The sequence below is a fragment of the Saimiri boliviensis genome, chromosome 12, assembly GCF_048565385.1.
Source record: "Saimiri boliviensis isolate mSaiBol1 chromosome 12, mSaiBol1.pri, whole genome shotgun sequence".
Lineage (NCBI taxonomy): Eukaryota > Metazoa > Chordata > Mammalia > Primates > Cebidae > Saimiri > Saimiri boliviensis.
This window is the reverse complement of record NC_133460.1, coordinates 26,542,613-26,565,575: the sequence shown is the minus strand read 5'-3', so window position 1 is coordinate 26,565,575 and position 22,963 is coordinate 26,542,613. Positions and strand designations below refer to the sequence as shown.

The following is a 22,963-nucleotide window of genomic DNA, read 5'->3' as shown; positions in this document are numbered from 1 at the left end:
CAAAATAATTTTAATATAAATTATATTAAAATATAAATAAAAATGCAATCGGTGTCCAAGATTCACTTCAAGAATTACTACATATTCTGTGACTGGCTACCTGGCTATCTTCTCAGAAATTCTTAGCTGCTTAGAAAGTTCAGACTACCTCAGGCTCACTGTGGTTTCATTGCCAGGGTTGGGGGATGGGCACAGTGAGCTCTCAGTGAGGGTTCAGGAATGAGAACATCACCTTGAGAGAAGAAACTCTCTACCACAAAGGCACATAAGCACATATTGTCACATGTAGATAGAGGGATCAAAAAGAGCTTCTTTAAAAAGGAAGCTCATCAAGAGGTGCCCTGGAGCCTGGGCTGGCTGAGCTTTCCAGGAAGAGATGGTAGAGATAAGGAGTGGCCCATGCTTCCTAAGACCAGGCACTGTGCTAGGCACTAGGGATGTGAGGTGAACAGGATGGGTTTAGTCCCTGTCTTCATGGGACTTACCATCCAAGAAGGTGGACAGAAAAATACCGTTAGCCTGAGAGAGTGTCTCTCAGATACCTCCTTTGAGTAAATAACTCATCAGATTCAGAGATTTATTGTACATTTACACATGAAGGCAGAAGAAGAAAATTTTAAAACTTATTCTGTCTTTACAAATGAAACATTTCCAACATTTATGTCTTTGGGGAAAATCAGGAGAAGCTGGGTGGCAAGAGAGGTGGGAAATGGCAGCTTCAAATGAAGAAAAGATTTTTGTTGTTGTTTGTTTACTTCCTTGCCCACTCTTTATAAAATGCAACCTCCACCCTCCCTCATCCTTGTCTAGGCACTTTTCCTCACTTTGTGTTTCTTTGTAACTTGCATGTGCATTTGCACAATGTCTGTTTCCATGTCACCACGTTTGTGTCTGTTTCACCCCCAGACATGTACTCCATGAGGGCGTGTGTCCTACTTGTTTATTGCTGTGCTCTAAAAGCATGCCATAGATTGTAGGTGCTCAGTTAGGATGTGGTAATGAATCCGTGAATGAAAACGGGGTCTTCAATTAAATGGCTTGCTTGGGAGTGGATTTCATCAGTTTTCAGGTTTTACTCTAGGCTCATCTGCTGGTTTACTGGTTAGGTGGGAGAGCATAAATCTTCCTATCTGTTATTTCTGTCAAACTGATTTATCAGCCTCTTCTCAGACTAGGCAGTAGTTAGCTGAGTTTGATAGGATGGATGTTCTTAATATGGGGAAGAAGGAGGATACTGTTCCAGACTAACATTCAAACACTCACAGGATCTGATCCAGGTTCCTCCACACGGCTAGGAGGAGAGGATGGTTGTGGAGCTGTGCATAGCATGCCAGATGGTGGGTAGAGAGTCCTAATCTCGACAGTGTGAGGAGTGTGCGTTCTGTCTCAGGTGATGGGAATCACAGGAAGGCTGGGATAGGGAAACAGACTGACCGATGTGTTAGAATACCCCTTGATGTCAGTGGAGAAGATGCAGCATGGGGATGAGGTTCAAGCAGGGGCTGAGATAGAATCTGACATGATAGGAGCCTGTGTTCCTGACCTGGGGAGTCTCAGGATCTGTGAGCGGCCTGGGCAGGTGGCACTGGAAAGGAGCCAGGGCAATCCAGTAGGCTGCTGGCCCAAAGGAAGGGAGATGCTGGGACATGCTCAGCTGGAAATGTTTGTGAGACATTGAAGATGACGTATCATGTGGGAGAGAAGGCTCTGTAGCTTAGGGGCAGGCTGCATGAGGCATAAATATGAGGGTCATCCTGTCATGATGATATTTAATCTAAGGAAATGAATGAAATCACCAAAAAGAAGCTGTAGAGAGAGGAGAGGGTTGAGGAGCTAACCACATGGACCTGGGATTATGATTAAAACCCAGTAAAGGAGATTGAGAAACAGGAGGGAAGAGAAACCAAGGCAGTTATATTAAGGGATCTGAAAAAAGGTGTTTTGAGAAGGTGGTTATGGTCCAACCATGCTAAATGCTGATAAAGAGTAGCACAAACTAAGGATGGAGACGTCCTCTTTGTATTTGGTCACCTGGCAGTCCCCGGTGGCCTTTCTGAGGGAGGAGGCCAGGTGCAGGCAGCAGCTGGCTGATGCAGGCTGAAAACAGAATGTGAGGTGAGCACATGGAGCCAGGGTGTGTTGATAATGCTTTCTAGAAGTTTGCCTGTGAACAGGAGGAGCTGCATAAGAGCTACAGGGACTAGGGAGGGAGGGAGGGTTAGTTTTAAAATGAGAAATACTAGAATATATTTGTACATGGGAGAAAGATCCAGGGTTGGGGAACTGGAAGCTTGGAGAGAACAGTTATCCCAAAGAGCAGTGTCCTTGGGATGGTGGCCAGTGGGATCCAGAGACCAGGTAGGTGGGAGACTCTATTTGCAACAGGAAGAAATGCAACACATATACTTGTGAATTTGGTGGTGGGAAGACAGAGTGTTCATATCTAATGAGTTCTATCTTCTCAGCAAAGTATGAGGTTAGGTGCAAGAGAGGAAGAGAAGTTAGAGGAGAGGAGAAGCAATGAAAAACCATGATCTTTAGGATAAGAAAATACAGCTTATTAGAAAGACAGAGTTGAACTGCCAGGCCCAACTGAGTGTCAAATGTCAAACTGACATTTGACACTATTTGATGTAAAGTGAAGTCAGTCAACCTGAATGTTTTCTCATGCAACTTTTAGCCATCCCAATTATGTCTCGGTGTGGGATTTCATAAATATGTAAAAGAACAGTCTGGAAACATAATGAGTGTTTTCTGATCACCAGCAAGGCTTCTTAAGGGCACGTTGCAAGAACATGTGTGGGAGGACAGGGAGAAAGGACAGGCTGTGTTGGAGCCGAGGATGGGGAATGAAGCCATGCATGGAAGGAGCTGAAACTCCAGATGAGGTGACTCAGATACTATTGGATGGCTGAGCAGACTGACTCATGTGGGGCTGAGTCAGCAGAGATGTGAGGCTTGGTAGGACTCATCTTTTTAGTCTGAGACAAGCTGGGTCACCAAACGTACGCTGGGACCCAAGTGCCTCCATGCTGGGAGGGAGGCTGCACATTGCTGGCTTCCCAGGGGTTGGTGCCACTGACAGGCACATCTGGCTGGGTGCAGCCAGGCTCATGGGCAGGTGGTAGCTTCCCGTAAATGCAGCATTTGTGGGATGATTATGCATATAAAGGATTCAGTAACAGAAAATGAGAAGGAGGCTTGAGGAGTGTGGGAGAAAACCAGGAGAGAGTGGCATTCTAGAAACATGGAAAAGATGCAGGAAAAGCAAAGGTCCCAGTGAGAAGTCAGGTCACAGCACAGAAAAGTGGACACTGTCAGCAAAGTGGCCACAGAAGTTAATATGTATTTTTCTTCTGAGAACATGGGAACAAAGGATGGTAGCAGCAGAGAGCAGAGAGTTTGCTGACTGGACTGGAACACGTGGGTGAAGGGAGAGCTCTAATGATGCATTCATGAAGAAACTGCTTTGTGTTAACCTTTTCAGATAATGGCGTTCCTCCTGAGGAAGAAGGCTTCTCTCCTGAACCATCGAATTTTTCAGCTGCTCCTTTCAGTGGCTGGCACTGTGGAGCTGGGCTTCAGGTCATCTGCTGTCACCAACACTGGTGTCTTCCAGCACATCCTTTGCAATTTTGAGGTAAATCAGAGATTGGCCCTTAGCCCTTCAGGAGTGTGTGTGATGGTAAAATATGCTAAGTTTGGGCTTTCCCCTAAACCCAGCACGTCAGCTTCCCTCATAATCATAATGGCAGGGAGAAGAAAAACCACACAAGCTTGCCCAGAGGCCCTGGTTTGTAATGACATCCTACCACCTATGGGCTGTGTGGCTTCAGACAAATCTCTGGACCTCTCTGAGCCCCACTCTTTTTGTGGGTGAAGTGGAGACCTTCATCTCCTTCTTGCAGGCTATCGTGAGGGTTAAGCCAAATAGTATCTGGGAAATGATTTTTAAACTGTGAATTATCATATACATATGAAAGTAAAGAAAAATGATCCCAGTTCCTTTGGGTGGTGCTTTGCTGTTTCCAAATGATTTTCAAAGGGGGTGAGTTGAGGGGTGTAGACAAATGTGCCTGAGGCTAACTGAGGAGCATTGCTCGTAACTGCTTTGGGCAGATCAACCCATTCACAAAACACCATCCGCTGGGTCAGGTACTGGCCATGTCCTGGAAACACAGGAAAAACCAGAACCCAGGCCTTCCCCACAGCCCGATGGGCCCAGGACACAGCCAAGGTGCCACTGCAAGTGCCAGGTGCCACAGTGAGGCAGGTACAGGGCATCTGGGGAGTGGGAGTGAGTGGACAGTCAGAATTCGGGGAAAAAGAAACTTCCAGGTAGAGCGTATATGCCATTTGCAAATATTGTTCATCTGATTGAGAGCAGCCATGGGGACTTGAGAGCAAGTGGCTTGTTGGGAGCCTACAGGTTTATGTTGATTGCAAAATTGGGAGAGAGAGAAGACAGAACCAAGGGTTTAGACTGCCCAGACTGAGCTTTAACCTGGTCGTGTTGAGGTCCTCAGGAGAAGTTTCGAAGTTCGTTCTTTGTTTATTAAAAATTGAAAAATGTTTACTATAGAATATTTTTAATTATAGAAAAGTGTGACAGGGAAACTCTCCTATTTCCAAGACCTAGTTAGTTATTGTCAAACCTGGATGCATTCTCTTGGAGTATTTTCTATGAATTATACATTTCTAAAACCATAGTCCTGATTATACTGTAGGTATTACTTTGAGTCTAGTCTTTCCTTACACACCAAAAACATTTTAAAATTTTCATTACAAACACTTATAAGCACTGTTCTGAGATCAGAATAATATTCTGTTATGTTGAGAGTTCCTTGTTTCTTCATCATTTCTCTATTGTCAAGTCTTTAGATTCTTTCTGTGCTTTGTTATAAATTGTGTTATAGATGGCACTGTTGGGCAATCATTTCTCCCACTTTTAAAAACATTTCTTAGAATAAATTATCCAAATTGAATGATTAGAATAAAGGCTTTTGGGCGATTTTTAGATTGTTGATAAGTTTTGCCAAACTTCTGATATTGAGGGAGGTTAACTGTAGAATGACATGTGAGAATTTTATTTTAGGTGTGTGACTTGGGTGACAAGAGCCCTGAAGTGGGGAGATGGGTCATGACATGACCGAAGTAATCCAGGCGGAAGATTTTGAAACCTCAACTGAGTCAGGAATAGTGGGATAATGAGGACAGTAGGTGAAAAAGTCATAACTGGAACCAGAAGTGACTTAGAACCCAACGACAAGGGAAATACTGTGTATCAAAACATCGCAGAGCTGCTGCTGAAGGCAGGACCAGGGGGAGCCTGACAGTCAGCAATATGTGTATTATGAAGAGAATACTCTTTATATAATATAGATCAAGATTATATTCAACTTCTAACTTCAGATAAAGAAGGTAGAGTGACCAGAAGGAAGGAAACATATAAATGAGAACACAAGTTAATAAAATAGGAAAGAAAAAGCACACAAAGGATCAACAAGGGCAATTAGTGGTTCTCCCAAAACAGACAAACCTCTGTTAAGATTGGCCAAGAAGACAGAAGGCACAAATAAATAATATTAGGAAAGAAAAGGGAGAATACTACAGAAGAATGAGCAGTTAGAAAGGCAACAAGAAAACTGGGTTAGTATCTTTTGACAATAAATTAGAAAACTTAGCTCGTTTGAACAATCTCATTGAAAATGTTAAGTTTTCAGAGCATGCTCTAAAATAAATAAAAGCCCCCAATTATCCTAGAACCATCAAGTAAAGTGAGTCACTGGCTTAAAATCTGTCGAAACCAACAGCCAGAGGGAAACTCCAGGCTAAGCACTCATAGGAAAATTCCACCAGTCGGGAAATAGGTTCTTTCTAGAGGGAACTACTCCTGGCTTCTTTAACGAGCTCATCTTGATAGAACACAAAAGGACATTACAGAAAATGAAAGACTAAGGCTAATCTTATTCATAAATATAGGTATAAGACCCCTAAGTATGAGATTAGCCGGTTGAACCAGGCCAAGATGAATGTCCTGGTCCTGGATCTGAAGACGGAAAAGAGGATTGTGGAGGAAGCCAGCACGGCCTGGAGAACGTGCTCCCTGTGCACAAGGGGGAAGCAGACTGACCTCAATGGCCACACGACCCCACTAAATAAAATAACATGTCTTGACTGCAGCCACTGCTGCCCCTTCTGAAATGCTGTGGCCATGCTGAGGCAGCCTGGCTCCAGGTGTCCTGGCCACCAGCATGGCCCAGGAATTACCCATGCAGGAACCCATCATGCTCCATTGCCTGCTGCTAGAATGGCCATGGACACCACCCTACCCCATCCCACCCTGAATAAAACTACTCCCTTCAGGAGACCTGGTGCTTTTTGTTGTTGTTGTTGTTGTTATGCTTTGTGTTTGAGATGGAGTTTCGCTCTTTTTGCCCAGGCTAGAGTGCAATGGCGTGATCTCGGCTTACCACAACCTCTGCCTCCCGGGTTCAAGTGATTATCCTGCCTCAGTCTCCCAAGTAACTGAGATTACAGATATGCACCACCTTGCCCAGCTAATTTTTGTATTTTTAGTAGAGACGGGGTTTCTCCATGTTGGTCAGGTTAGTCTCGAACTCCTGATCTCAGGTGATCTGCCTGTCTTGGCCTTGAGACCCTCTGCTTTTTTAAAGCTGGATTTAAGAAAACAATAAAAACCAGATGCTAAAAAGCAAAGCAAAGTGAAGCAAAATGAAATCAAACAAAATTTAAAGATTGAGAGGAGAGAATTTCAAAAAGGGAAAAATGTTTCCCAAATGTCATGTTCTGCCTACACCAAATAAAGTGAGGAGAGTGATGTGTGCACTGTACGTGTCCACTGGAGGTCACCGACAGGCTTAGTGACAAGTATGTGGTGAGGTCAGAACCACTCAGAGGTAAGGGGAAGCATAGGGAAACTGAAAGTGGAGGTAGTCGGTGGACTTTTGAAGAAGGAGCAAGAAGGAAGTTTCAGAACTTTTGGTTTTGTGTTGGTGGGAGAGACTTAAGTCTGTTTGTAGGCTGAAGGAGAAGAGGCAGTAAAAACCAGATAGTTAAAATACTAGTGGGAGAAGAAAGTGCTAATGGGTCACATTCTCAGAGGAGATGGAGGGTTTGGAGACAAGAGAGTAGATTACAGGAGAAAGGGTGGGATTCATGATGACTATGTCAGGCAGACAGGAAGAGGCAGTTAAGAGGGAAGGAGAGACAGGATGTCGTTGAGAAGGGAATGGATAGGAAGCTGTGAGGGAGGAAGGTACAGGATGTTGTTGAGGCAGGGAGGGACAGAAATTTGTGAGGGAAGGAGGGACAGGAAACTGCTGAGGCAGGGTTGGACAGGAAGTTGAGAATCAGGGAGGAATAGGAAGTTGAAGGCTTCTAAGTCTTAGGTTTCTGGTTTCTTTTTTTTTTTTTTTTTTTTTTTTTTTTTGAGGTGGAGTCTCACTCTGTTGCTGGGGCTGGAGTGCAGTGGCACGATCTAAGCTCATTGCAAACTCTGCCTCCAAGGTTCAAGCAATTCTTTCTCCTGCCTCAGCCTCCCGAGTAGGTGGGATACAGGCACGTGCCTCCACACCTGGCTAATTTTTGTATTTTTAGTAGAGAAGGGGTTTCACCATTTGGTCAGGCTAGTCTCGAATTCCCGACCTCAGGTGATCCACCCACCTTGGCCTCCCAAAGCGCTAGGATTATAGGCATGAGCCACCATGCCCAACCTCTGGTTTCTTAAAGAAGGGACTGGTTAGCTCATTTCTGAGAGTATGGTCCTCTCAGGGGTGGGGAGAGAGCAATACCCGAACCATTATCCACTTGATACTCAAACAAATCTAATCCAGACATCTTAATATAGTCCTTAGTACTGGCTTATGTGACACAGGATAACATCAAAAGATTCCATTATTCATGTTTCCCAAAATTCTGATATTTGGTATTATATAATTTCCTGAAGATCTAGGCAGCCTCAAATGGGTGTGGCAACATATTATTGTTGCAGTATTCTGGAAAGGAAATGGGGAAGGCTGGAACTTTTGTGGGAAGCATAAAGGGTGCACCTTACCATACTGGCAGGCTCAGATCTGACTTTCTTAGCTCTGTCAGCCCCCAGCCCCCAGCCTGGCCTATCATTTGTTAAATGACTGCCTTCATAAATCAGTATCTTAAGTGTGCAGGGCTCTTAGAGCCCTACGGACATGTATATTGGGGTGCCATGTTGGACACCCATACTTTCACTAGAGCTGCCTTCATCAATACCAGCTATTCCAAATGGCAGCTGCCCCACCTCTGTGTGTGCCTTTGGGCAGTGGCTGTGCTTTAAAAAAGCAGGAAAGCTGTCACTCTATTCCTGGCTGAAGAACAATCCATTCATTTGCCTTGTGTTACTCTGTATTCACTCATTCTTTTAAAAAATTTAATAGATCTTTACTAAAGATAGTGGCAGTTATGATGCTAGGCTCCAGGGATTAAAGAGGGACAGTCGCTACCTTCACAGGTCTCCTGATAAACTTGTGTTCACTGGGATTCTTTTGCATTTCCTCTTCAGCAATAGTAAGCAAAGCCATGGGTACCTGCTTAGCTTCAAGAAAGGTTGAGGATTGACTCTATTGGTCACTACCTGTGGGCGGTGCCTGTGGGGACCCAGTGTGGAGGCAAGGGAATGAGCATCATGGTCAGGTGGACTGACTTTGAAACCAGTCTCTGCCAATTAAAAAAAGTCTGGTGCCAGAAAAGTTACTTAGTCTCCCTGAGCCCACTCTTTCTAGCTACTAGACGCAGATAATAGGCTGGGTGCGGTGGCTCACACCTGTAATCCTAGCACTTTGGGAGGTGGAAGCAGGAGGAACGCTTGAGTCCAAGAGTTAGAGACCAGCCTGGGCAATATGACAGTATCTCATCTCTCCAAAAAAATTTTAACAATTAGCTAGGCATGGGGGTGCACACCTGTAGTCCTAGCAACTTGCAAAGCTGAGGTTGGAGAATTGCTTGAGCTCAGGAGATCAAGGCTATAGTAAGTCATATTTGGACTACTGCACTCCAGCCTGGGTGTATCAAAAACTGAAAAAGTAAATAAATGTAGATAATAATGTTTGGATCTTTTTATGGCTCCTCTTGCCACCAGGAAATGTATCAGTTGTTAAGTGCCAGCTCTTCTTGTTGCTATATGAGTGCACTCTTCCCATACCTGAACCTTGTATATTCTGGGCCTTAGGGATTGTCAGTATTTAGAGAAAAACAATATTAGAGCTCTCTAAATGGAAGTAGAAATAAGACATGAAGGCATCCACCAATTCTGCCCCAGAAAGATCACTAGCAGCTGCATTTGTTTACTGTGAATGAAAACCACCTGAGTGATCAACTTCACTTTCAGAATCTCAGTGAATTTCATACCTTTGTGCCACTTACAATTTTGTCACGCAGGAGACAACAATGTGGGTCAGGCTGAAGAATGTGTTGCATGCACAAATTGGGTATGTAGTCAATATAGTGTAAAAGCTGAAAATCAGGACCTGGCTTCTATTTCCAGTCCTGCCACTTGCTGCTGGTGAGTGGAGGCTGTTGCTCAGCTGGGCTGTCTCAGCCTCCATTTTCTCATCTGTAAAGTGGGAACACCATCATTTGTCTTGCAGAATCCAGGGAGGAGAGACGAGTTTGCCATATGGATACTTGGGCCATGGGTCCAAGGCTGAGAAGATGGGGGAGACAGTACAGGTGTCCTTGGCTGGAACTAGGCCCACATGAAGTGCCAGGTAGCAGCAGAGACTGGAGAGAGAAGGCCTTCCTTTGGGGGAGGCACCTCTCCGCTTGGAGTGTCAGGAGAGCTGACCTGATTCCAGAGCTGGTACATTGTGTTGGTGATTTCAAGTCAGAGGATCACATGTTTGGCACTGATCTCATGCTTCCTGCACCTGCTTCTCCCACACCTCCATTCTAGCATGTGTTTTGTTCTGTCTTCCAGCTCTGGATGAATACTGCAGACAATCTGGAGCTCAGCCTCTTTTCCCATCTTTTGGAAATCCTTCAGTCACCAAGGTAGGCTGAGTCTTGGCAGCCTGGGGGTTAGAACTGAAGGCTGCCTGCCTGGAACAGAGACAGAGAGGGCAGGATGGCCAGTGGCCCTTTCCTGCTCCCAGAACACTGGGTCCCCAGCTGGGAGCACATCCTTCCCAGGGGCTCAGGTTTGTGGGGCAGTCTCCTCTGATGGTCTTGGGCCTCAGGAGGGCGGGTGCTGGAGGCTCAGAGGCCTCTCTAGCCCCAGGAACTAGCACATACTGGGGACTCAGCAAATGTGTTCAGCAAAGGCTCACTCTCCCTCTAACTGACTTCTCCGAGGCACTTTTGGAATTAGTCGGGGTTCTTTTACTTTTCAAGTGGTGGAATTACAACTCTTCAAGTGGCAGAAATACAGCTCAAACCAGCTTAAGAAAGATGAAGAGGAGGAAAGAAGGAAAGGAGGAGGAGAAAATAGAATAGAGGAAGAAAAGACCAATAAAGAGGGAATTCGTTGGCTCTTACAGTTGAAAAGAGCTGATCTCATCCCGTAGCTGGGTGAGGCTCACATCATTTTCTCTGAGTTCTGTCACCACTCTTGCCTCTGCCTCTTCCACTCGGTCTTCAGGTTGCCAGGTTTTCTTCTGTGGCAGCAAGGTGGCTGCTGGGCACCTCCTCAGAGCACATCCTCAGCTTAGCACTATCAGCAGAGATATGGCTTTTTAAAAATTCAATAGTCCTAGCTATTGGACTGAGTCTCACTGAGCCAACTTGGGTCCCATGACCAGGCTGGGAATGTGGCTCCCCCTCTGGAGTTAGAAAGTCATTATTTCCCAAAGGGATCCAGGTACTGTGATCAGAATAAGGGAGAAGGAAGGCAAGGAAGCCTGCAGATCACCCCACCTGCCTCCTCCTGGCTCAGGCTGTTCTAGAGATCATTGATGCTTTCAGCATTTTGAATGTATTTATAAATGGCTTTCTACTCAGCCGCTTAATGAGCATCTATTATAAACTAACTACGTTTCACACTCTGTACTTAGAGGTGAAATTCAGAGAAGAGTAAGCCACAGTCTGATGAAAAGAGAATACAGACATGCTGCTCAGCACTGTCAGAGGAAACAGAAGCAAAGGTAGCCAGGACTTCTGGGTGGAGGGGCACCTGTCTTCCCTCCGAGCCTATGATTATGAATCACACACAGAGCTGGGCTGGTCTTGCCTCTTTTGTTTATCTGGGAGGGGGAGCTCAGCAGAATTTAATGTGTTACTATTCCTCCAAAAAAAAAAAAAAAAAAAAAAAAGACAGTTCAAGGTGAGCAATCTGGCCAAAGTCACCCTCCTCCACCGTGTTTTCTCTTGCACTCTCTACTTTCTTCCTGTACCTGTACCAGTCGTTTTCTAAGAAACAGACATTTGCCCTGGGAGCCGTTTTCTTTGGGGAAGTAGAATTTACTGGAAATTGGATTTGTGAGTATCCGAGGGAGGGGGAGTGGATAGGTGGATTCTGTCTTTTTCTCCTTTGACTTTCAGTGACGTGTCTCTCCACTTTGTGGTTTGGGGCGAGCGGGAAGATCACACACCCAGACAGGCTAGTGAAGGGCCCTGCACGCCTGGCTGGTGGGAAGTACTCGCTGGTCACATGAGTGTCTGCTGCCTTTGTTCTGAGTTTTCTGAGGCCAGCACTAGTTTTCCCTGAGGCTCAGAATTTAAAAGTCAATAATGGAGGTTTGTCTTTGAAGGTGGTTTCCGGGGAGGGGGGACGGAGGGGACAGGCGGGGGCACACCCTAGTGACTCTGGTACTTGGCAGACACGTATTCAATGGGTTTCTGACAGCATCTTGACAAATTGCCAAGAGAGCATTGGAGTCAGGGGGCCATGGAACAAGCCTGGCTTGGAAAACCTTTTTAGCAGAAACACAGCAAATTTGGTTCATTCCAGTAAAAGCTTTTACTGTCTCTCTCTTGTACTCACCAGGGAAGGACCCAGGAATGCTGAAGCTGCCCACCAGGCCCAGCTCATCCCCAAGCTCATCTTCCTTTTCAATGAGCCGAGCCTCATCCCTTCCAAGATCCCCACCATCATTGCCATCATGGGATGTCAGCTCAGGGGCCACTTCAGCACCCAGGACTTGCTCAGGTACCACACCAAGGTGTCCAGGGGAAGAGCAGGGCTCCGGGGCTGTTTAAAAAGGGAGGACAAGGCCCCAGCCACCTCCCCACGGTGCTCAATTCTGCATCACTTGGAACCTTCTAGGAGCTTTTGTTTAGGTCTGAGAGTTGGGAGAAGTGATGGTTTGCTGAAGTCGGGATGGGACAGCGGGTTTCCTCAGCAGGGCTGTGTTTACTGTCCTCCCTGCTCAGACTCCCCCACTGCGACCAAATATTCAGGAATTTCCATAAGCACTGCCTTCCTTGCCTGCCGATGATCCAAATGAGGCTCCTGCATACTCCTGAAGGGCAGTCCCTGCCCCCACTGTGTTTCCCCTCCCCTTCCCTATCCTTGTCACTATCGTATTAATCTGGTAGAGACAGAGTTAGTGTCTCTGGTGAATCCTGACTGATTTCAGAAGTCTCTGGAAATACCGCAGCATGCCATGATGATTCCCCTCAGCCTCTCCCTTGCAGCTGCACGTGGGCGGGCCTGTGAAAATGCTGGACGCTGGCATGTGCTCAGCACACTCAGTTGAGCCTGCCTGCAAGCCTGTCCTTCTCTCCCTGTGCGTAAAGGATCGGGCTGTTTGTTGTGTACACCCTCAAGCCTTCGTCAGTGAATGAGAGGCAGATCTGCGTGGACGGAGCCCTGGAGCCTTCCCAGCCTGGTGAGAAGACCTTTGCCAGTTCCAAGGCAGTAGGACGGCCCTCACGGAACCCCCGAGAGGCAGATGTTTTGCTGAGGGAGGAGCTGAGTGAGGAAGGGGAAGGCACCCACAGCCGAGCAGTGGTTCCCAAGCAGTGGCCTGTGAGGCTGTCATTTTATGATGAGGGTCAGAAATCAAGTAAAATTATGGATTCCTGCTCTGAAATGGGAGACTGGTGTTCCAGGCCTCCAGAATAAAATCAGTTCCCTGTAGACCAGCATGTGGCATCTGGGGTCCTGCCTCACTTTCTAGTTGAACCCCCACTACCCCTTACTTTCCTGATGAGCCCTAACTCCAGCACTGAAGCACGTGCAGGCCCCCACAGGTGATGGCCTGCCCTCCGTCCGTGCTCAGCACGTGCTCTTCCCGAGAGGGAAATGCCACCCCTCCCCCACTAGCCTAGTGGTCCCCAGTCCCACCAAGCCAGATTAAATCACTTTCTCTGTGTTTCCAAAGCCCCTTGGGGTTACCCTAGTGGACAGATTTGTAATTTGTTTATGTGAGTCTCCCTCTTCGCCCAGCCAGGTGCTGAACTGCAGCTATGTCTTGTTCAACTTGTTCCCTCTGCTAGGGCAATGTGAGAGCAACAATCACGACCACTTTGTCCCGGGCCCTACAGATCTGCACTGTCCAAGATGAAAGCCCTAAGCCACATATAGCCATTTAAGTTCAACTTTTAATTAATTCAAATTAAATGCAGTTAAAAACTGAATTCCTCACTCTAGCCACATTTGAAGTGCTCACTAACTCCCTGAGCTAGTGGCTGCTCTACTGGACAAGGTGGATATACAACAGTCTTATCATCACAAAATCGTCTCTTGGACAGCATTGTTTAATCAAGATAAATTATCATCTCTTATCCTTAGATCAAGTCACAAGAAGTTACTATTCCCATGTTGCAGACTGAGAAACAGGTTCAATGAGATTAGGAGCTAATCGAAGATGGGGCCAAAATCTAAACAGAGGGAAACAGGACTCCATTTCTCCAGGCTGTCCTGTCAGCCCTATTTCTGCAGCATGGGGTGTGTGCCCTGCATTAGTTGTGAAATTACTGGCAGTCAAGGGAATGAACAACTGGATACTGGGCCAATAGTGAACTTACTTAGTCAACCTTCCTTCTCATAGGGAATGCATTCTGAAATTTTTACCTAACCAACATGTTAAAACATTGTTAATATGTCCTTTCAGGCTTTAATGACTCTTCAGAAGTAAAGTTTCTTCTTCCACTGGCTCCATAGGCCTTTGCTATGATTTGAGTTCTGTTTTTATTGCTGCATAGCCATTCAAAAGCCTCTCCTGGAAGCAAGTTGAAAGCAGGAACAAAGAGAACAAAGACTATGGTCTTCACACCCTTTCTGATTACTTGCATAATACCCGTCCATAGTAGGTGCTTATGAAATGTTGCAGCCTATGATAATTTACAAAATTCTTCTACTGAAAAATATATTTTCCCTTACTATTTTTAGGATTTTTGTTTTTTGGAGGATATGCAGCATTGCAGACATCTCTAATTAAAGCAAACTTCAGTAACATTTTCTGAAATTCCTTTTAAGCATTGTGTGGAGGCTAGAATCAAATGCCAAAATTTTGAGTCCCAGTCTTGCCACAATTCCTGGGTGAAGTAAGCATTTGGTGAATATGATTGCTTACTGCAGCAAATATGATGTCTCTTTACATCCGTTTTCTCTCAAATCTGAATTCTCTTTTGTAGCTGGAAGCCAAACATCTGGAAAGACAATCTGGCTCAGAAACCAGTTGCTGGAGATGCTGCTCAGTGTAATGTCTTCCCCCCAACTTCATCTGTCCCCTGAGTGAGTAGAGCAATTTGAGAGGAGGTTGCCTCATAGAGGGTGTGGCATTAAACCTTTTCTTAATGAAAAGTTTAGCATCTCTGAGTCTGTTTTCTGCAATGTGTTTTCTGCACTAGTCAGAAAGAAAATTATATTCTCTCTACCCAATAAACCAGATCTTGCCCTGAGACATTCTGATGCAAATGTTAAGTGGGCATGAGTAACTGGAAACAGATTTGGTATAATTACCATAAAATCCTTTTGTCACCATTGCTATAGTGTAATTGTTACTCTTTTGGCAGTTGTGACAATTACTGATTTTGAGGTCTTGTACTTGGCAGACAATAGAATGAAGAAATGGTGAGCCTAAATAACATCCATCAAGGAAAAGTCTTGCCAAATTCTTCTGCCATTTACTGTTAGTGAGTTTATCATTTTTCCAAGTTGGAAAAAGAAGTATCTACCATCAATTAACTTCTAAAATCATGTGAAATCATAAAGCTGATTCCATTAACTCTCCCCACTGCCTGCCTGCTTTACCTGCACTTGGAGTCATTCGTTAGACACCTCATTTGTTGAGTATCTACTGCACGCCAGACACCGTTCCCAGCTCCTAGGATGCAATGTTGAGCAAATCAGCTGGATTCTTGCCCATGTGCATCTGGAGTTGGGGGTAAGGAGTTACCCCTCAGTAAAGCAGCTTTATGAACAGTGTTTACTAATTTACCAGCCTACAAGTCTTTACTTTCCTAGAATCAAAACCTGGTAGAACTGGAAGATCCTTGGAAATGAGATAGTCCAGCCACTTTCTTTTCCATATTTTTGAGAGAAAATGTAGTGTAGTGCTTAACAGGTGGACTCTGGCATCTATACTATCTGAGTTCAAATACTAGCCCTGCACCCAGGGACCCAGGGGAGGCTATTTAAGCCCTGTATGCCTCTCTCTACTCCTCTGCATGAAAATAAAAATTGTATTACATTGGCCCAAATGCAATTGCATTTTTTTCCATTACTTGTAATGGCAAAAACTGCAATTATTTTTGTACCAACCTAATACTGTCAATAGATGACTATAGTGAGGATGAAATGAATTAATATATTGATGATCCTGAGAATAGTGCCTGGAATACTGTAAATTATCTGTAAGCTATTGTTGCCATCTCCTTCATCATCACCATCACCACCACCATCACCATCACCACCACCATCACCACCATCACCAGAACCATCACCCACCACCATCATCACCACATTAATCACCATCATCACTACCATCAATGTTATCACCACCAGCATCGCCATCAGCACCATCGTAATCACCACCATCACCATCATCACCACCACCAACATCATCATCATCACCACCACCACAATCATCATCACCACCACTATCAACATCATTACCACCACCACCATCATCATCACCACCACTATCAACATCACCACCACCACTATCATCACCACCACTATCATCATCACCACCACCACCATCATCATCATAACTACAACATTAATCACCATCACCATCATCACTATAAATATCATCACCATCATTATCAACATCGTCACTGAGGAAAATGATCAGAGCACATCAGGAGCTCTGCCAAAGTTATCCAGTTGCTAAACATTAGAGGCAGGGCTAGAAAAGAGGCCAGTCTCTTCTCTTCACTCTTAATCCGGGGCTCATTTCAGTGGATGTCCTCCAGATTCTCACCAGCTGAGAACACAGATGGAGCCTTCACTGGCTCGCAAAAGTCTGGGTCCTTTGCTGAGCCTATTGTCTTTGCCAGATTGACCATCCATCTTCCTACCCTCTAGTTTCATCCAGTTTCCATCAGCAAGTCTGTATTCTCCAGACTCATCATTTTTGAAAGTGACAGTTAATCATGAGTCTTTTGGTGCTAAAACGGACAAAAATGCATAAATATTGGACTATTCCATTGAGATAAATTTTGACCAGTGTCTTTAGAAAGGGTGGTAAATAATCATGATGTGTTTTATGTGACTACATTGATGGTAATTAAATTAAATGGATGGCTAGTCATCCACTGTGTAAGCAGGAATGGTAGTTATGTAGGACTATTAAGGGGGCATGCACATTTTCACATATACAAATACCCAGGTTCCAATGGCTTTGAAATGCTGCAACCATTGATGGACAAATGCCTCAACCATGTAGCAATCTCTCCAGCATTTCATTTTACCATCCTTTTGAAATGTACTAAATAATAAGTGATGTTAACCTTAACTTGCCTCTCCTTGGCGACTTGTGAGGCTGGACATTTCATATTTTCTGGACACTTCACTCGCTCATGAACAAAGAGATCACTGATTGCATTTATTAATCCCCCAGGTCAAAGGAAGAGGTGTTTCTGAAACTGGGGCCTGACTGGTTCCTGCTGCTCCTGCAGGGCCACCTGCATGCCAGCACCACTGTGCTGGCATTGACGCTGCTGCTGCACTTTCTGGCAAGCCCCTCCCTCCGCACACGGTTTAGAGATGGGCTGTGTGCAGGATCCTGGGTGGAACGCAGCACCGAGGGTGTGAACATCGTAATGGGTGAGCACACGGCTGTCTCCAGGAAGTGGGGCACCACCTAGTCCTGGGATATGAATGAGGACCAAGTCAGGCTCCTTCTTATTTGAGACCATCACAGCTCTGTGCAGCAGCAGGCTCATCTTGAGCCCTGACTCTAAGGCGTACATCCAAATGAGCCTAGCCCCACTGACATCCTTTGCAGGATCCCCTGCAGCCTCGCTGCACAGACACTGGAGGCTACCTTCCATTCCTCCCAGCTGCTCAGCCCTGTTCTCCTGAGCACTGTAGACTCTGCTTCCTCTTCCTCAGGGGATGCTTCTTCTCCTGATATGGGTTCATCCTCATATCTCAGTTCAAATGCCACTTCCTCCAGGAAATGAGGGGTCTCCCTGAGTTGGGGCACCTGTTATGTTATCTCTGCCCTTAGTATTTTTCTCTATAGTGCTTATCAAAATTCACAAGCACATAAATATTTGAGTATTTAATTACTTAATGTCTGTCCCTCCCCCTACAATGCAAACTTCATGAGTGCCTGCAATTCTGTATATTTGGATGAAACCCTACACCCTTGTTGCCTAATACAAAGCTATATGTTTGTATGAAAGAAAGAAAGAGAAAGAAAGAAAGAAAGAAAGAAAGAAAGAAAGAAAGAAAGAAAGAAAGAAAAGAAAGAAAAAGAAAGGAAAGAAAGAAAGAAAGGGAAAGAAGAGAAAGGAGAGAAAGAAAGAAAAGATGGGGTGGGGTCATTCTCATTCATCCAATCAAAAACACTCAAGTATGTTTCTGAGTGAATGAATGAGCATGTCAGGAACAGGGAAGGGAATTACTGTTGAGCGCTTTCTTGCTCTCATCTATGTGTGAATGTATTTTATCATCCAGCATTTCTGTGAGATGGGTGGAGGCCGGGTGTTCCCTGTGTGTCCAGGCCCCACCTTGACCAGAAGCTGTTCTCAGCTGGCTTTTGTGCCCCTTTGCCTGATCAATAGACAACCTGAAGAGCCAACAGCCACTGCCTGAGCAGAGCCCGTGCCTCCTTCCTGGGTTCCGCATCTTGAATGACTTTCTGGCCCACCACATCCACATTCCAGAGGTCTACCTCATCGTGTCCACCTTCTTCCTGAAGATGCCACTCACAGAGCTGACAGACGGGCCCAAGGTAGGTTTTCAGAGCACCCAGCTCAGATGGGGTGCTGGCCGTTTCCCTCGCTAACAGCCCACATTCTTGGCCAGCCCTTCAAATGCTCTCCTGCCAGGCACTTGACTTCCTCGGCCTCTGCTCCCATCCTTCCTCCTAGCTAGTCTCTCATTTGGATCAGTTCTGTTTTTAAACGTTCCTTTTGGGCACAGCCAGGGAAATGGCATGATGCTGGGTGGCCCTGCCTCAGCGCCCTGTCCTCCACCACCCACTTAGGCTGTGACCTTCTTCATCACCTTCTTGCCCCTGTTGCTAGGACAGGGAGACTTTTCAAGATTCTTTCAACTCCTTCCTTGGGAACCTCACCACATCTTTTCTTTCTTTCTTCCCCTCCTCCCTCCCTTCCTTCCTTCCTTCCTTCCTTCCTTCCTTCCTTCCTTCCTTCCTTCTTCCTGCTTTCCTTCTTCCTCTTTTTCTTTCTCTTTCTTTCTTTCTTTCTTTCTTTCTTTCTTTCTTTCTTTCTTTCTCTTTCTTTCTTTCTTTCTCTTTCTTTCTTTCTTTCTTTCTTTCTTTCTTTCTTCTTTTTGTCTTTCTTTCTCACTGTGTCAACCTGGCAAGAAAGTGCAGTGCCATGATCTCAGCTCACTGCAACCTCCGCCTCCTGGGTTCAAGTGATTCTCCTGCCTCAGGCTCCCGAGTAGCTGTGATTACAGATGCCCACCACCATGCCTGGCTAATTTTTGTATTTTAAAAAATTATACTTTAAGTTCTGGGTTACAGGTGCAAAACGTTCAGGTTTTTACATAGCTATACACGTGCATGGTGGTTTGCTTAATCCATCACCCCGATTTTTGTATTTTTAGTAGAGATGGGGTTTTGCCAAGTTGGCCAGGCTAGTCTTGAACTCCTGACCTGAGGTGATCCTTCTGCCTCGACCTCCTGAAGTGCTGGGATTACAGGCCTGAGCCACCGTGCCCAGCCCTTTCTTTCTTTTGTAGTTTCAGTTTTTCCTTTTCTACCAACTCTTTCCTCATAAGTCACAATTATGTTCAACTGCATCCCACTTAAAACCAGAGGCCTTCCCTTGATCACACACCTGACCAACTGCTGCCTACTGATCACTTTCCTATACTTCCTTGGCCACATTTCTCCAAAGAGCAGTCTGTGCTCACCATATGCACCTTCTCTTTGCACTAAATTCAGGTGGCTTTCATACCTGCAGCATCAGGGTCAGACTTCATAGCTGACACCAACCTCCCTCATCTCTGGTTTCCTGATGTGTGTTTCCAACCCAGCTGCAATTCACCTGCCCTCAGCTATGACTCTCCTAAATCATCCCCCAGTAAGACCAGCTGCTCTGTGCTCACCTACCCTGCTGCCCTTACTCCTCTTTCCCACCATTGTTTGCCTGGTGGGAGTGTCCTCCCTCAGCACTCAGCTCAGATGCTACCTCCTGCTTAGACCCCAGACAAAGGAGATCATTCCCTCCTTTGTGCCTCAGTGTAGTTTACACTATATGGATGGCACCAACGCAAATGTGTGCCTGCCTCCTTAGAAAATGAACACCTGAAGAATGGACCCACCTTTCACTCAACTTCCTGGAACCTGACAAATAGCCAACTTAGAATCATTAATTATTTCTTGGTCTCAACTGAGTTGAGTTAAACTGAACTAAATTGAAATACGGGAGGGGTGTGGCTTTGCAAAGAGAAGGTTAAAAATCTACCCCTCTTGTATATCTTTATAGTTGACAGATCTAAATCTTGACATATGTTAATAGCATTGTAGATTATACTTCAAAATAAAGTTCTTAATATGCTATGCTAAGGTCATTGAGACGGTCAGTTCTTATTTCACTAACATGTCTCAGGAAACAGATGTCTGCTAAGTGTTGGACCCTGTGATAGATGTTTTACATATTTTATTTTTCTTGATATTTAAAGAATCCCATGGGGTAGATAATGTAATTCTCATTTCACAGAGAAGGAAACTGAACTGCCAAGAAGCTCAATAGCTTGCCTGAGCTCAGCTATTAAAAAGGCAGGGTCAGGCCATTCTGATGGTCAAAACTAGGTTTAGAAACTCTCTAAACCTCTACACATCACACTTTCCCCTGAAACCTTTGAATTCTTCATTTGTCTTACATAATCTAATTTACAAAAGTTCATTACAGTTGATTAGCATACTGACTTATGATGTCAGACTAAAATAACTGAACTAGCTGCCAGTCGCTAGGGGGTCTTGGGCACCTTCTCAGAGGTGCATGTTTCCATTATGCACCATCTACTGGGATGAAATTGTTCCTATGGACCAACCACCTAGGCTGCTACTGTACTCTTTTGCTTCTCCCACTGGGGCCCCCTGCAAAGGCGATGCACTGGCTGCAAAGCTGCTTCTCTTGCTGTGTAGCCGCAGGTCTGCTTACAGCCCCTGCCTCCTCTTCCAGGACAGCCTCGATGCCATGCTTCAGTGGCTCCTGCAGAGGCATCACCAGGAAGAAGTCCTCCAGGCTGGGCTGTGCACAGAAGGTGCCTTGCTGCTCCTGGAAATGCTGAAAGCCACTATGAGCCAGGTGAGACCCATTCCCCACATGTTGCCAGAGGAGGTTCTGATGGGAAAGCCAGTTTGGAAGGGTCACCTTGACTTTTCTCCTAGCAGCTTCCCACTAATGCCAGTAATGAGCAAAATCCTGTAGAAGAGGTGAGGTAGGTTCCTAGATGTGGTTCAGGGGCACAACTAAAAACCCAGCCTATAGGTCTCTGAGCTTTCTGTGCTTTTGCAGGTGGTATCTGTCTAACATTTGTTTAAGCATAGGGTTTCTTCACTGGGAGATTTATTGCCTTCAGTCAAAGGGAACATTTCTTAGGAGGAAGAGGGGCCTCTCCTCTCAAGGAGTCCATCTCCTTGCTCATGAGTGACCTATGGGGAAGGGACCTGACTTAGAGAAGGCAGATGGCCGCCAGCTATAGGCAAGGTATGGAGAGGCTTCTGGAGGGAGAAGCCTTTAATTTGAGCCTTCAAGGTCCAGTAGAGGTGAGTGGTGAGTGGAAGAGTTATTTTAGACATGGGGTAGAGGCCATGTGACTTGTGAAGAGGAACAATTAATGGTGAACCAGGTCAGGAAGGGTTTCCAGAAGAGGCTGAAAAAGTCTGACTTAATCCTGTAGGCATCAAAGGCAATTGGAGGCTTGATAGTAAGGGGAAACTTAATGCTTTTGTAAAATTATATATGATTACCTTTAACATTTAAACAAAAGAGAAAAACAGGAAGCAAACATCATCCACCTGACATACACCCACCCAGAAATGAGCACTGTGAATTTTGGTTGAATCTTCCCAGACACTTCTCCAAGATGCGACCATATCCTCACAGAGGATGAGACCACATGCAGCCCTTTTGTCTTTTTTCCTTAATAATTGTGGACATCTTTTCATCCAAATGAAGTAGAAAAAAACATGGGAATCATTTATATTTGTAATGTAAATTTATGTTGTTTTACAGAGTGTTTGTTGTTATGTTTGTAACGAACTTTTTAAAACAAATATCTTTCTTTCTGTCTTGATGACCTCCTTAGTGTGTATTCTGGGATGTGGTATAGCAGGGCAAAGTGTACCTTCATGCATTTTCTTTTGGATGCACTTCTCAGAAAGATTGCATTAGCCATTATGCACACACATCCCACCAGTGAACATCTAACTCTGTGTCTTGTACAGAAGGGCTCAGTCCCATCCTCACAGCCTCAACAGACTGATGATGGCTTCATAGTTGAGTTCTTTTGCATTTATTATTACTGAGGCTGAAACCATTTTTCATATGTTTATTAGCTGTCTTTATTTTCCTCTCTGTCTATTTTCCTGTCAATTGCCTGGCTATATCTTTTGCCAGTTTTTCTTGGTGTGTGGGATTACGCTGAGAAAGTAGAGATCCTGCTTTTTATCCTTTCTGAGACAGAATTTTTTTTTCTTTTTTGAGACCAGGTGTTGCTGTGTTGCCCAGGGTGGAGTGCAGTGGTGTCATTTCAGCTCACTGTAGCCTCTGCTTCTCAGGCTCGAATGATCCTCCCATCTCAGCCACCTGAGTAGCTGAGACCACAGGCATGCACCACCATGCCCGGCTAATTTGTGTGTTTTTGTAGAGATGGGGTTTCACCATGTTGGCCAGGCTCAGAAGTGTTTTTATTGTTATTAAATACCATTTTAGCACACAATTAGATAATCCTGTGCTTTTTTTTTCTTTCAGCCAGTTTTCTGTGATTAATTACATAATCATATGATTAAATAAATTTCTTTGCATTCTTGCAAAAACCTCATTTAGTCACTGTGTCCTTATTCTGTTTGTAAATATTTTATTAATGATTTCATGCATGCTTATAAACGATATTAGCTTACAGTTTTCTGGTTATATATTTTCAAGTTTTGACATCAGCATTATGCTAATCTTATATAAAAAAGACTTCTGTCTTTTCTTTGTATTCGACAAGATGTTAAATTCATGATTTTTCTATTATTTTAATTGGTCTTATGAAAGTGCCTGGGCCTAAATTTGTGCCATTATTACTGGCTTGTTTAGGCTTTTAAATATCTTCACGACCTAGTTCAGTTAATTGATTAAAATAATTTCCCATTCATTTAATTTGCAC

At 44.9% G+C, this 22,963-nt stretch overlaps 1 protein-coding gene across 6 annotated transcripts in view; it reads left to right on the top strand.

Annotated features, from left to right (window-relative positions):
- Positions 1-22,963, top strand: part of WDFY4 (WDFY family member 4) — a 304,899-nt gene that overhangs the window by 109,864 nt on the left and 172,072 nt on the right. For all 6 annotated transcript variants that reach the window (XM_074382131.1, XM_074382129.1, XM_074382127.1 and 3 more), the window contains 8 exons: positions 3,488-3,640; positions 9,974-10,047; positions 11,978-12,139; positions 12,730-12,821; positions 14,572-14,671; positions 17,004-17,209; positions 18,175-18,344; positions 20,770-20,895. In XM_074382131.1, coding sequence (XP_074238232.1) covers positions 3,488-3,640; positions 9,974-10,047; positions 11,978-12,139; positions 12,730-12,821; positions 14,572-14,671; positions 17,004-17,209; positions 18,175-18,344; positions 20,770-20,895 — 1,083 coding nt within the window. The remainder of the gene's footprint in view (positions 1-3,487; positions 3,641-9,973; positions 10,048-11,977; positions 12,140-12,729; positions 12,822-14,571; positions 14,672-17,003; positions 17,210-18,174; positions 18,345-20,769; positions 20,896-22,963) is intronic.